This window comes from Procambarus clarkii, chromosome 48 (genome assembly GCF_040958095.1).
Source record: "Procambarus clarkii isolate CNS0578487 chromosome 48, FALCON_Pclarkii_2.0, whole genome shotgun sequence".
NCBI lineage: Eukaryota > Metazoa > Arthropoda > Malacostraca > Decapoda > Cambaridae > Procambarus > Procambarus clarkii.
Window position 1 is genome coordinate 32,605,155 of NC_091197.1, and position 15,932 is coordinate 32,621,086.

A 15,932-nucleotide genomic window follows, 5' to 3' on the forward strand; every position below is an offset into this window, starting at 1 on the left:
TTTTTATAAGTTCTTATTTTATTATGTTCTTATTAATAATTCATGATTCAGGAAAGTTCTGAGCAAATTCTGGGTTGGAAGTAGATGGTTGATGCAGGCGATGAGTCACAATAACGTGGCTAAATTATGTTGACTAGACTAAAATTATGTGTACCAGATTTGATCTTTGGAACAAACTATGCAGTAAGATAATAAGTGGTATTAAATTTCCCAGGTATTACTAGATTATTTTAAGCTTAGGTTAGACAAATATATGCAAGAGTTTGGGAGGAATTTAAAACAGGAGCCTCGAATGTGACAAAAAAGGCCTTGTACAGTTTCCTGTGTTTGTGTGTTCTAGGAAACTGTTCACGTGACTGTTCAGAGTGTGGTGGTCTTGATTATATAACATCAAGTCCAACTGGCACTCAGCGTGACCATCTGGTCACCATTTGGTCCGGGAGACATCTCCCGTCACGCAGGGTGCAGTCACACCTCCACAGATCTCCAGTATCATCTAATGATACTGGTGATGGCTCAAAAGGGCCACCACTTACGAGCTATTCATGCCTGTGCCACCTTTTGGGTGGCTTCATCTTCATCTTAACACATTCACAAGGGAGACATCTCCCGTCATGCAGGGTGCATTCGCACCTCCACAGATCTCCAATATCAGCTCCTGATACTGGTAATGGCTTAAAATGGCCACCACTTACGGGCTATTTATGCCCGTGCCACCTTTTGGGTGGCTTCATCTTCATCTTAACACATTCACAAGGGAGACATCTCCCGTCATGCAGGGTGCATTCGCTCCTCCACAGATCTCCAGTATTAGCTCTTGATACTGGTAATGGCTTAAAATGGCCACCACTTACGGGCTATTTATGCCCGTGCCACCTTTTGGGTTGCTTCATCTTCATCTTAAAACACATTCGTAAGGGAGACATCTCCCGTCATGCAGGGTGCATTCGCACCTCCACAGATCTCCAGTATCAGCTCTTGATACTGGTAATGGCTTAAAAGGGCCACCACTAACGGGCTATTCATGCCCGTGCCACCTTTTGGGTGGCTTAATCTTCATCAATGGCACTCAGTCCCTCTTAGTTTAGCCTTCTTGGCCAAGTGACGGTCAGGCTTGAGGTTCAACTCGACTCATGGAACCTTGCGTCCAGCCTGCTTCAGTGAGAGACGTGCAGTCTTACGTCCGGCCTGCTTCAGGCAGATACTTTCAACCTACTTCAGTGAGATGCGTCAACCATGCTTCAGTACGCTACGTTCCATCTTCATTCAATTACGTGCAGGCTGTTTCGGTAGATTCTGTTGAAGCTACTTCAGTAGATTGTTTCCGGCCTGCTCCAATAAGTTACGTACAGGCACGTGTCCAGCCTGCTTCAGTAAGTTGGGCCCAGACTTCGTCAGTAAGTTATGTCCAGCCTGCTTCAGGGAGATACGTCCAGCCTGCTTCAGTAAGTTTGGCCCGGACTGCGTCAGTAAGTTATGTCCAGCCTGCTTCAGGGAGATACGTTCAGCCTGCTTCATTAAGTTTAGCCCAGACCTCGTCAGTTATGTTCAGTCTGCTTCAGGGATATGCGTCCAGCCTGCTTCAGGGATATGCGTCCAGCCTGCTTCATTACGTTTGGCCCAGACCTCGCCATTAAGTTATGTCCAGCCTGCTTCAGGGAGATGCGTCCAGCCTGTTTCAGTACGTTGGGCCCAGACCTCGTCAGTGAGTTATATTCAGCCTGCTTCAGAGAGTCGCATTCAGCCTGCTTAAGAGAGTCGCATTTAGCCTGCTTCAGAGAGTCGCATTCAGCCTGCTTCAGAGAGTCGCATTCAGCCTTCTTCAGAGAGTCGCATTCAGTCTGCTTCAGCGAGTCGCATTTAGTCTGCTTCAGCGAGTCGCATTCAGTCTGATTCAGCGAGTCGCAGTCAGCCTGATTCAGTGACAGGCCTGCTTTTTTGATATGATAGACATTTTCCAGATTGACGTGTAGCCTGCTACAGTGGGAAAATGGAGCCTGCTTCAGTAGAAAAAAATCAGCCTGTTTCAGTGGGAAAAACGCAGACTGCTTCAGTGAGAAAAATGCAGCCTGCTTCACTAAGAGGCAGGCTGCTCCACGTTTCGGCAGCCTGTCCTGTCTCTCGTGTCCTCTGGCCAAATTTGTTAATGTATTTCATGCTTGATAGTCACATATATGCCACATACTTACAATGTATAATTTCACAATATTTGCAATAAATAAGGTATAATAAAGCTTATATTATTTCCCCCAAAAGTTTGCTCATTAAAAAATCTCGTTAATCTGAAACATTAAGGAAAATTACAGTAGCGTATGTTATGATTTGGTCATAAAGCAACGAAACTCATTCGAACTCGAAACAGCAAAATTGATCAGGGAACGGTGGACTTAAAATTTAGCGAGACATAAACCCAGCGATAAGAACGTAAGAATATTAGAACAAAGGTAACTGCAGAAGGCCTATTGGCCCATACGAGGCAGCTCCTATCTATAACCGCCCAATCCCACTCATATGATTGTCCAACCCGCGCTTGAAACAATCGAGGGACCCCACCTCCACCCCACGTTATGCGGTAATTCATGGTTCCACAAATCAACAACCCTGTTACCGAACCAGTATTTACCCAAGTCTTTCCTAAATCTAAACTTATCCAATTTATACCCATTGTTTCGTGTTCAGTCTTGTGTTGATACTTTTAATATCCTATTAATATCGCCTTTGTTATGTCCATTCATCCACTTGTAAACCTCTATCATGTCACCCCTAACTTTTCGCCTTTCCAGTGAATGCAATTTAAGCTTTGTTGATCTTTCTTCATATGAAAGGTTTCTAATTTGGAGAATTAAGTTAGTCATCTTACGCTGGACACGTTCAAGTGAATTTATATCCATTCTATAGTACGGCGACCAAAACTGAACTGCATAATCTAAATGGGGTTTAACCAGAGCAAGATATTAGAAGTCTAAGAAATAAAATTAACGAATTAAATGCTCTTGTCTGCACAGAAAAAATAGATATTATTGCACTTACCGAAACGTGGATGAATGTAGAAAATAGAGAACTATTAGCTGAATATCAAATATATGGATTTAAACTATTTCACACAGATAGATATATTAGACGAGGAGGTGGAGTAGCCATATATGTTAGGGACAATTTGAAATGTAGTCTCAAAGAGGGAATCAAAACAGAGCCACACACAGAAACTATTTGGATTGAATTAAACGAAAAAGCTAATAATATTATAATAGGAGTAATATATAGGCCACCAAATTTAGACAGAATGGAAGCAAAGCATCTATGGGATGAAATATCTAGAGCATCTAGATCTAACAGTATTTATGTCATGGGTGACTTTAATTTTAGCGGAATAAACTGGTTGAACAAAACAGGGAATAGTGAAGCAGAAGATTTTCTAGAATTAATTGACGATTGCTTTCTTACGCAACACATTAAGGAACCAACACGGGAAAATAATATTTTAGATTTAGTGTTAACTAACAGGGAAACGCAAATTAATGACATCGAAATAGGGAGTGAGCTAGGGAGCAGTGATCACAAAGAAATCAGATTTAGCATAGAATGGAATAGACCAGTAGGAGAAAATTCTGTTAAAGTGCCAGATTTTCGAAAAGCTGATTTTAATAGCCTAAGAAATTTTTTGGGTCAAATTGATTGGAAAGGCTTGGGTATGGGGTGTGGGCCGGTCTTGGAGCGAGACATGAACCCAGCGATAGGTGACTTAAATGGGGATTTCGATGTGGATTCAATATATAACTTATTTAAGAATATTCTAAACAAAGCACAGGAACGTAGTATACCATACAAATTGAATAGATCGTATACTAATGACCCAAAGTGGATAACAAAGAATTTGAAGAACCTTATAGGTAAAAAGAGAGCTTGGTACAAAAGGATTAAAAATGGGGAGGTCACTTTAGAACAGGAATTCGTACAACTGGTTAGAAATGTTAAAAAAGAGATAAGGAAAGCAAAAAGAAACTATGAAGTTCGCATAGCAGGGCAAGCAAAGACAAATCCTAAAGGGTTTTTTCAGTTATATCGTACTAAGACTAGGGAAAGGATAGGTCCATTAAAAACTGAGACAGGTCAAATAACAGATAGTGATGAAGAGATGAGTAGTATTTTTAATAAATATTTTGTATCTGTATTTACTAAAGAGGAACTTAACAATATGCCTTCAGCCGAACAAGTCTATGTGGGTGGGGACGAGGACAGGTTGACGAGTTTAGCAGTTACCAGGGAGGATGTTCTTAAACAAATAGTAAAACTCAAACCAAACAAATCCCCAGGGCCGGATGAAGTGTTTGCTAGGGTGCTTAAAGAATGCAAAGAGGAGCTTTGTGACCCACTGTCAACCATATTTAATAAATCAATAGAGTCAGGCAGAGTGCCAGAGTTTTGGAAAGTTGCTAATGTGATACCAGTTTTTAAGAAAGGAGATAGATCACTTGCGTCTAACTATCGACCAATTAGCCTAACGTCTATTGTGGGAAAGTTACTCGAATCTATAATAGCAAATAAAATTCGTCTTCATCTTGAAAAACATAAATTAATAATTGAGTCGCAACATGGTTTTATAAATGGCCGTTCATGTTTAACAAATTTGTTATCTTTTTATTCTAGCATTGTTGAGGCAGTTGATAGTGGTAAGGATTGCGATGTTGTATACCTTGACTTTAGCAAAGCTTTTGATACAGTGCCACATGAAAGACTGATTAAAAAAATAGAGTCTCATGGTATTGGGGGTGCTATATTAAGCTGGATTAGGGCATGGCTATACCAAAGGAAACAGAGAGTTAGTATAAATGGAATCAAGTCAGAGTGGGAAAATGTTGTAAGTGGAGTGCCTCAAGGCTCTGTCCTGGGACCTCTGTTGTTTATAATATATATAAATGATTTAGATTCAGGTTTGAGTAGCAACATTTGCAAATTTGCCGATGATACGAAAATCGGTAGGGAAATTAATTCGGAGGAGGACTCACTATCACTTCAAGTTGATCTAGATAGGGTTTTGAAATGGTCAAAGGATTGGCAAATGCAGTTTAATGCTGATAAATGTAAAGTTCTGAGGTTAGGTAATGATGATAGAGTTACAAGATACGAGCTAGATGGTGTTGTGATTGCGAAGTCGGATTGCGAAAGGGATCTGGGAGTTATGATTAGTAAGAATTTAAAACAAAAGGATCAATGCATAAATGTTCGTAATAAGGCAAATCGGACACTTGGATTTATTAATCGCAGCGTTAGTAACAAGACACCTGGTGTGGTTCTCAAGCTATATCTTGCTCTAGTTAGGCCCCATTTAGATTATGCAGTTCAGTTTTGGTCGCCATATTATAGAATGGATATAAATTCACTTGAACGTGTCCAGCGTAGGATGACTAAGTTAATTCCCCAAATTAGAAATCTTTCATATGAAGAAAGATTAACAAAACTTAAGTTGCATTCACTGGAAAGGCGAAGAGTTAGGGGTGACATGATAGAGGTTTACAAGTGGATGAATGGACATAACCGGGGGGATATTAATAGGGTATTAAAAGTATCAACACAGGACAGAACACGAAACAATGGATATAAATTGGATAAGTTTAGATTTAGGAAAGACTTGGGTAAATACTGGTTCAGTAACAGGGTTGTTGATTTGTGGAACCAATTGCCGCGTAACATTGTGGAGGTGGGGTCCCTCGATTGTTTCAAGCACGGGTTGGACAAGTATATGAGTGGGATTGGGTGGTTATAGAATAGGAGCTGCCTCGTATGGGCCAATAGGCCTTCTGCAGTTGCCTTTGTTCTTATGTTCTTATGTTCTTATATAGTTGAAGAACAACACCAGGTGTCTGGTTACTAACGCTTCGATTAATAAATCCCAGTGTCCTATTTGCCTTATTACGAACATTTATGCATTGATCCTTTTGTTTTAAATTCTTACTTATCATAACTCCCAGATCCCTTTCGCAATTCGACGTCGCAATCTCAACACCATCTAGCTCGTATCTTGTAACTCTATCATCATTACCTAGCCTCAAAACTTTACATTTATTAGCATTAAACTGCATCTGCCAATCCTTTGACCATTTCAAAACCCTATTTAGATCAACTTGAAGTGATTGTGAGTCTTCTTCTGTGTTAATTTCTCTCCCAATTTTTGTATCATCGGCAAATTTGCAAATGTTGCTGCTCAAACCTGAATCTAAATCACTTATATATATTTTATCAATAACAGAACTCCCAGGACAGATCCTTGAGGCACTCCACTTACATTTTCCAAGTCTGACTTAACCATATTTATACCTGGGACCTCTGTTGTTTATAATATATATAAATGATTTAGATTCAGGTTTGAGTAGCAACATTTGCAAATTTGCAGATGATACAAAAATCGGTAGGGAAATTAACACGGAAGAAGACTCACTATCTCTTCAAGTTGATCTAAATAGGATTTTGAAATGATCAAAGGATTGGCAGATGCAGTTTAATGCTGATAAATGTAAAGTTCTGAGGCTAGGTAATGAAGATAGATAGAGTCCCTTCTTCAGAGAGTCGCATTCAGTCTGCTTCAGCGAGTCGCATTTAGTCTGCTTCAGCGAATCGCATTCAGCCTGATTCAGCGAGTCGCAGTCAGCCTGACTCAGCGAGTCGCAATCAGTCTGATTCAGTGACAGGCCTGCTTTTGTGATATGATTTTCCAGATTGACGTGCAGCCTGCTACAGTGGGAAAATGGAGCCTGCTTCAGTGGAAAAAAATCAGCCTGTTTCAGTGGGAAAAACGCAGACTGCTTCAGTGAGAAAAATGCAGCCTGCTTCACTAAGAGGCAGGCTGCTCCACGTTTCGGCAGCCTGTCCTGTCTCTCGTGTCCTCTGGCCAAATTTGTTAATGTATTTCATGCTTGATAGTCACATATATGCCACATACTTACAATGTATAATTTCACAATATTTGCAATAAATAAGGTATAATAAAGCTTATATTATTTCCCCCAAAAGTTTGCTCATTAAAAAATCTCGTTAATCTGAAACATTAAGGAAAATTACAGTAGCGTTTGTTATGATTTGGTCATAAAGCAACGAAACTCATTCATCTTAATTGAACTCGAAACAGCAAAATTGATCAGGGAACGGTGGACTTAAAATTTAGCGAGACATAAACCCAGCGATAAGAACGTAAGAATATTAGAACAAAAGTAACTGCAGAAGGCCTATTGGCCCATACGAGGCAGCTCCTATCTATAACCGCCCAATCCCACTCATATAATTGTCCAACCCGCGCTTGAAACAATCGAGGGACCCCACCTCCACCACGTTATGCGGTAATTCATGGTTCCAGAAATCAACAACCCTGTTACCGAACCAGTATTTACCCAAGTCTTTCCTAAATCTAAACTTATCCAATTTATACCCATTGTTTCGTGTTCAGTCTTGTGTTGATACTTTTAATATCCTATTAATATCTCCTTTGTTATGTCCATTCATCCACTTGTAAACCTCTATCATGTCACCCCTAACTTTTCGCCATTCCAGTGAATGCAATTTAAGCTTTGTTGATCTTTCTTCATATGAAAGGTTTCTAATTTGGAGAATTAAGTTAGTCATCTTACGCTGGACACGTTCAAGTGAATTTATATCCATTCTATAGTACGGCGACCAAAACTGAACTGCATAATCTAAAAGGGTTTTTTCAGTTATATCGTACTAAGACTAGGGAAAGGATAGGTCCATTAAAAACTGAGACAGGTCAAATAACAGATAGTGATGAAGAGATGAGTAGTATTTTTAATAAATATTTTGTATCTGTATTTACTAAAGAGGAACTTAACAATATGCCTTCAGCCGAACAAGTCTATGTGGGTGGGGACGAGGACAGGTTGACGAGTTTAGCAGTTACCAGGGAGGATGTTCTTAAACAAATAGTAAAACTCAAACCAAACAAATCCCCAGGGCCGGATGAAGTGTTTGCCAGGGTGCTTAAAGAATGCAAAGAGGAGCTTTGTGACCCACTGTCAACCATATTTAATAAATCAATAGAGTCAGGCAGAGTGCCAGAGTTTTGGAAAGTTGCTAATGTGATACCAGTTTTTAAGAAAGGAGATAGATCACTTGCGTCTAACTATCGACCAATTAGCCTAACGTCTATTGTGGGAAAGTTACTCGAATCCATAATAGCAAATAAAATTCGTCTTCATCTTGAAAAACATAAATTAATAATTGAGTCGCAACATGGTTTTATAAATGGCCGTTCATGTTTAACAAATTTGTTATCTTTTTATTCTAGCATTGTTGAGGCAGTTGATAGTGGTAAGGATTGCGATGTTGTATACCTTGGCTTTTGATACAGTGCCACATGAAAGACTGATTAAAAAGATGGAGTCTCATGGTATTGGGGGTGCTATATTAAGCTGGATTAGGGCATGGCTATACCAAAGGAAACAGAGAGTTAGTATAAATGGAATCAAGTCAGAGTGGGAAAATGTTGTAAGTGGAGTGCCTCAAGGCTCTGTCCTGGGACCTCTGTTGTTTATAATATATATAAATGATTTAGATTCAGGTTTGAGTAGCAACATTTGCAAATTTGCCGATGATACGAAAATCGGTAGGGAAATTAATTCGGAGGAGGACTCACTATCACTTCAAGTTGATCTAGATAGGGTTTTGAAATGGTCAAAGGATTGGCAGATGCAGTTTAATGCTGATAAATGTAAAGTTCTGAGGTTAGGTAATGATGATAGAGTTACAAGATACGAGCTAGATAGTGTTGTGATTGCGAAGTCGGATTGCGAAAGGGATCTGGGAGTTATGATTAGTAAGAATTTAAAACAAAAGGATCAATGCATAAATGTTCGTAATAAGGCAAATCGGACACTTGGATTTATTAATCGCAGCGTTAGTAACAAGACACCTGGTGTGGTTCTTAAGCTATATCTTGCTCTAGTTAGGCCCCATTTAGATTATGCAGTTCAGTTTTGGTCGCCATATTATAGAATGGATATAAATTCACTTGAACGTGTCCAGCGTAGGATGACTAAGTTAATTCCCCAAATTAGAAATCTTTCATATGAAGAAAGATTAACAAAGCTTAAGTTGCATTCACTGGAAAGGCGAAGAGTTAGGGGCGACATGATAGAGGTTTACAAGTGGGTGAATGGACATAACAAGGGGGATATTAATAGGGTATTAAAAGTATCAACACAGGACAGAACACGAAACAATGGGTATAAATTGGATAAGTTTAGATTTAGGAAAGACTTGGGTAAATACTGGTTCAGTAACAGGGTTGTAGATTTGTGGAACCAATTGCCGCGTAACGTGGTGGAGGTGGGGTCCATCGATTGTTTCAAGCGCGGGTTGGACAAGTATATGAGTGGGATTGGGTGGTTATAGAATAGGAGCTGCCTCGTATGGGCCAATAGGCCTTCTGCAGTTACCTTTGTTCTTATGTTCTTATGTTCTTATGGGGTTTAACCAGAGCAAGATATAGTTGAAGAACAACACCAGGTGTCTTGTTACTAACGCTTCGATTAATAAATCCCAGTGTCCTATTTGCCTTATTACGATCATTTATGCATTGATCCTTTTGTTTTAAATTCTTACTTATCATAACTCCCAGATCCCTTTCGCAATTCAACGTCGCAATCTCAATACCATCTAGCTCGTATCTTGTAACTCTATCATCATTACCTAGCCTCAAAACTTTACATTTATTAGCATTAAACTGCATCTGCCAATCCTTTGACCATTTCAAAACCCTATTTAGATCAACTTGAAGTGATTGTGAGTCTTCTTCTGTGTTAATTTCTCTCTCAATTTTTGTATCATCGGCAAATTTGCAAATGTTGCTGCTCAAACCTGAATCTAAATCACTTATATATATTTTATCAATAACAGAACTCCCAGGACAGATCCTTGAGGCACTCCACTTACAACATTTTCCAAGTCTGACTTAACCATATTTATACCTGGGACCTCTGTTGTTTATAATATATATAAATGATTTAGATTCAGGTTTGAGTAGCAACATTTGCAAATTTGCAGATGATACAAAAATCGGTAGGGAAATTAACACGGAAGAAGACTCACTATCTCTTCAAGTTGATCTAAATACGATTTTGAAATGATCAAAAGGATTGGCAGATGCAGTTTAATGCTGATAAATGTAAAGTTCTGAGGCTAGGTAATGATGATAGAGTTACAAGATACGAGCTAGACGGATTGCGAAGTCGGATTGCGAAAGGGATCTGGGAGTTATGATTAGTAAGAATTTAAAACAAAAGGATCAATGCATGAATGTTCGTAATAAGGCAAATAGGACACTGGGATTTATTAATCGAAGCGTTAGTAACAAGACACCTGGTGTGGTTCTTCAGCTATACCTTGCTCTGGTTAGGCCCCATTTAGATTATGCAGTTCAGTTTTGGTCGCCGTACTATAGAATGGATATAAATTCACTTGAACGTGTCCAGTGTAGGATGACTAAGTTAATTCCCCAAATTAGAAATCTTTCATATGAAGAAAGATTAACAAAGCTTAAATTGCATTCACTGGAAAGGCGAAGAGTTAGGGGTGACATGATAAAATGGTTTACAAGTGGATGAATGGACACAACAAAGGGGATATTTCTAGGGTATTAAAAGTATCAACACAAGACAGAACACGAAACAATGGGTATTAATTGGATAAATTTAGATTTAGGAAAGACCTGGGTAAATACTGGTTCGGTAACAGGGTGGAACCAATTACCGCGTAATCCTGTTCGGTAACAGGATTTGTGGAACCAATTACCGCGTAATGTGGTGGAAGTGGGGTCCCTCGATTGTTTCAAGCGCGGGTTGGACATGTATATGAGTGGGATTGGGTGGTTATATAAGAACAAAGGCAACTGCAGAAGGCCTGTTGGCCTATACGAGGCAGCTCCTATTTATAACCACCCAATCCCACTCATATACATGTCCAACCCATGCTTGAAACAATCGAGGGACCCCCACCTCCACAATGTTACGCGGCAATTGTTATGGATAGGAGCTTTCTCGTATGGGCCTTCTGCAGTTGCCATCTTCTTATGTATACTAACTCTTTATAGGGACAATTTGAAATGTAGTCTCAAAGAGGGAATCAAAACAGAGCCACACACAGAAACTATTTGGATTGAATTAAACGAAAAAGCTAATAATATTATAATAGGAGTAATATATAGGCCACCAAATTTAGACAGAATGGAAGCAAAGCATCTATGGGATGAAATATCTAGAGCATCTAGATCTAACAGTATTTATGTCATGGGTGACTTTAATTTTAGCGGAATAAACTGGTTGAACAAAACAGGGAATAGTGAAGCAGAAGATTTTCTAGAATTAATTGACGATTGCTTTCTTACGCAACACATTAAGGAACCAACACGGGAAAATAATATTTTAGATTTAGTGTTAACTAACAGGGAAACGCAAATTAATGACATCGAAATAGGGAGTGAGCTAGGGAGCAGTGATCACAAAGAAATTAGATTTAGCATAGAATGGAATAGACCAGTAGGAGAAAATTCTGTTAAAGTGCCAGATTTTCGAAAAGCTGATTTTAATAGCCTAAGAAATTTTTTGGGTCAAATTGATTGGAAAGGCTTGGGTATGGGGTGTGGGCCGGTCTTGGAGCGAGACATGAACCCAGCGATAGGTGACTTAAATGGGGATTTCGATGTGGATTCAATATATAACTTATTTAAGAATATTCTAAACAAAGCACAGGAACGTAGTATACCATACAAATTGAATAGATCGTATACTAATGACCCAAAGTGGATAACAAAGAATTTGAAGAACCTTATAGGTAAAAAGAGAGCTTGGTACAAAAGGATTAAAAATGGGGAGGTCACTTTAGAACAGGAATTCGTACAACTGGTTAGAAATGTTAAAAAAGAGATAAGGAAAGCAAAAAGAAACTATGAAGTTCGCATAGCAGGGCAAGCAAAGACAAATCCTAAAGGGTTTTTTCAGTTATATCGTACTAAGACTAGGGAAAGGATAGGTCCATTAAAAACTGAGACAGGTCAAATAACAGATAGTGATGAAGAGATGAGTAGTATTTTTAATAAATATTTTGTATCTGTATTTACTAAAGAGGAACTTAACAATATGCCTTCAGCCGAACAAGTCTATGTGGGTGGGGACGAGGACAGGTTGACGAGTTTAGCAGTTACCAGGGAGGATGTTCTTAAACAAATAGTAAAACTCAAACCAAACAAATCCCCAGGGCCGGATGAAGTGTTTGCTAGGGTGCTTAAAGAATGCAAAGAGGAGCTTTGTGACCCACTGTCAACCATATTTAATAAATCAATAGAGTCAGGCAGAGTGCCAGAGTTTTGGAAAGTTGCTAATGTGATACCAGTTTTTAAGAAAGGAGATAGATCACTTGCGTCTAACTATCGACCAATTAGCCTAACGTCTATTGTGGGAAAGTTACTCGAATCTATAATAGCAAATAAAATTCGTCTTCATCTTGAAAAACATAAATTAATAATTGAGTCGCAACATGGTTTTATAAATGGCCGTTCATGTTTAACAAATTTGTTATCTTTTTATTCTAGCATTGTTGAGGCAGTTGATAGTGGTAAGGATTGCGATGTTGTATACCTTGACTTTAGCAAAGCTTTTGATACAGTGCCACATGAAAGACTGATTAAAAAAATAGAGTCTCATGGTATTGGGGGTGCTATATTAAGCTGGATTAGGGCATGGCTATACCAAAGGAAACAGAGAATTAGTATAAATGGAATCAAGTCAGAGTGGGAAAATGTTGTAAGTGGAGTGCCTCAAGGCTCTGTCCTGGGACCTCTGTTGTTTATAATATATATAAATGATTTAGATTCAGGTTTGAGTAGCAACATTTGCAAATTTGCCGATGATACGAAAATCGGTAGGGAAATTAATTCGGAGGAGGACTCACTATCACTTCAAGTTGATCTAGATAGGGTTTTGAAATGGTCAAAGGATTGGCAGATGCAGTTTAATGCTGATAAATGTAAAGTTCTGAGGTTAGGTAATGATGATAGAGTTACAAGATACGAGCTAGATGGTGTTGAGATTGCGAAGTCGGATTGCGAAAGGGATCTGGGAGTTATGATTAGTAAGAATTTAAAACAAAAGGATCAATGCATAAATGTTCGTAATAAGGCAAATCGGACACTTGGATTTATTAATCGCAGCGTTAGTAACAAGACACCTGGTGTGGTTCTCAAGCTATATCTTGCTCTAGTTAGGCCCCATTTAGATTATGCAGTTCAGTTTTGGTCGCCATATTATAGAATGGATATAAATTCACTTGAACGTGTCCAGCGTAGGATGACTAAGTTAATTCCCCAAATTAGAAATCTTTCATATGAAGAAAGATTAACAAAGCTTAAGTTGCATTCACTGGAAAGGCGAAGAGTTAGGGGTGACATGATAGAGGTTTACAAGTGGATGAATGGACATAACCGGGGGGATATTAATAGGGTATTAAAAGTATCAACACAGGACAGAACACGAAACAATGGATATAAATTGGATAAGTTTAGATTTAGGAAAGACTTGGGTAAATACTGGTTCAGTAACAGGGTTGTTGATTTGTGGAACCAATTGCCGCGTAACATTGTGGAGGTGGGGTCCCTCGATTGTTTCAAGCACGGGTTGGACAAGTATATGAGTGGGATTGGGTGGTTATAGAATAGGAGCTGCCTCGTATGGGCCAATAGGCCTTCTGCAGTTACCTTTGTTCTTATGTTCTTATGTTTATTTCCTTTGGTATAGCCATGCCTTAATCCAACATAATATAGCACCCACAATACCATACCCTAATGACGATTGGTTCCTTAAGCAACACATTAAGGAACCAACTGGGAAAAATAATATTGTAAAATTGGTGATAAATAACAGGGAGACACAAATTAATAACATACTACAGAATGGATTTAAATTCACTAGAATTTAGTGAAAAAGCGTCCAGTGAAGGATGTTAAATGTTCTTACGTATGTTCTTATGTTCTTATTTTATTGTGTTCCTATTTTATAAGTTCTTATTTTATTATGTTCTTATTAATTCAAGATTCAGGAAAGTTCTGGGGCAAATTCTGGGTTGGAAGTAGATGGTTGATGCAGGCGATGAGTCACAATAACGTGGCTAAATTATGTTGACTAGACTAAAATTATGTGTACCAGATTTGATCTTTGGAACAAACTATGCAGTAAGATAATAAGTGGTATTAAATTTCCCAGGTATTACTAGATTATTTTAAGCTTAGGTTAGACAAATATATGCAAGAGTTTGGGAGGAATTTAAAACAGGAGCCTCGAATGTGACAAAAAAGGCCTTGTACAGTTTCCTGTGTTTGTGTGTTCTAGGAAACTGTTCACGTGACTGTTCAGAGTGTGGTGGTCTTGATTATATAACATCAAGTCCAACTGGCACTCAGTCCCTCTTAGTTTAGCCTTCTTGGCCAAGTGACGGTCAGGCTTGAGGTTCAACTCGACTCATGGAACCTTGCGTCCAGCCTGCTTCAGTGAGAGACGTGCAGTCTTACGTCCGGCCTGCTTCAGGCAGATACTTTCAACCTACTTCAGTGAGATGCGTCAACCATGCTTCAGTACGCTACGTTCCATCTTCATTCAATTACGTGCAGGCTGTTTCGGTAGATTCTGTTGAAGCTACTTCAGTAGGTTGCTTCCGGCCTGCTCCAATAAGTTACGTACAGGCACGTGTCCAGCCTGCTTCAGTAAGTTGGGCCCAGACTTCGTCAGTAAGTTATGTCCAGCCTGCTTCAGGGAGATACGTCCAGCCTGCTTCATGGAGAAGCGTCCAGCCTGTTTCAGTAAGTTTGGCCCGGACTGCGTCAGTAAGTTATGTCCAGCCTGCTTCAGGGAGATACGTTCAGCCTGCTTCATTAAGTTTAGCCCAGACCTCGTCAGTAAGTTATGTCCAGCCTGCTTCAGGGAGATGCGTCCAGCCTGTTTCAGTACGTTGGGCCCAGACCTCGTCAGTGAGTTATATTCAGCCTGCATCAGAGAGTCGCATTCAGCCTGCTTCAGAGAGTCGCATTCAGCCTGCTTCAGAGAGTCGCATTCAGCCTTCTTCAGAGAGTCGTATTCAGTCTGCTTCAGCGAGTCGCATTTAGTCTGCTTCAGCGAGTCGCATTTAGTCTGCTTCAGCGAGTCGCATTCAGCCTGATTCAGCGAGTCGCAGTCAGCCTGACTCAGCGAGTCGCAATCAGTTTGATTCAGTGACAGGCCTGCTTTTGTGATATGATTTTCCAGATTGACGTGCAGCCTGCTACAGTGGGAAAAACGCAGACTGCTTCAGTGAGAAAAATGCAGCCTGCTTTACTAAGAGGCAGGCTGCTCCACGTTTCGGCAGCCTGTCCTGTCTCTCGTGTCCTCTGACCAAATTTGTTAATGTATTTCATGCTTGATAGTCACATATATGCCACATACTTACAATGTATAATTTCACAATATTTGCAATAAATAAGGTATAATAAAGTTTATATTATTTCCCCCAAAAGTTTGCTCATTAAAAAATCTCGTTAATCTGAAACATTAAGGAAAATTACAGTAGCGTATGTTATGATTTGGTCATAAAGCAACGAAACTCATTCATCTTAATTGAACTCGAAACAGCAAAATTGATCAGGGAACGGTGGACTTAAAATTTAGCGAGACATAAACCCAGCGATAAGAACGTAAGAACATTAGAACAAAGGTAACTGCAGAAGGCCTATAGGCCCATACGAGGCAGCTCCTCTCTATAACCGCCCAATCCCACTCATATAATTGTCCAACCCGCGCTTGAAACAATCGAGGGACCCCACCTCCACCACGTTATGCGGTAATTGGTTCCACAAATCAACAACCCTGTTACCGAACCAGTATTTACCCAAGTCTTTCCTAAATCTA

The 15,932-nt window shown here is 39.5% G+C and overlaps 1 protein-coding gene across 1 annotated transcript in view; it reads right to left on the bottom strand.

Annotated features, from left to right (window-relative positions):
* Positions 1-1,538: 1,538 nt before the first annotated feature.
* The window catches only part of LOC138351195 (A-kinase anchor protein 5-like), a 37,878-nt gene continuing 23,484 nt past the window's right edge, over positions 1,539-15,932 (bottom strand). The window contains exons 2-3 of the mRNA XM_069302838.1: positions 14,733-15,309; positions 1,539-1,997 (exon numbers count right to left, since the gene is read on the bottom strand). Of these exons, the coding sequence (XP_069158939.1) occupies positions 1,539-1,997; positions 14,733-15,309 (1,036 nt within the window). The remainder of the gene's footprint in view (positions 1,998-14,732; positions 15,310-15,932) is intronic.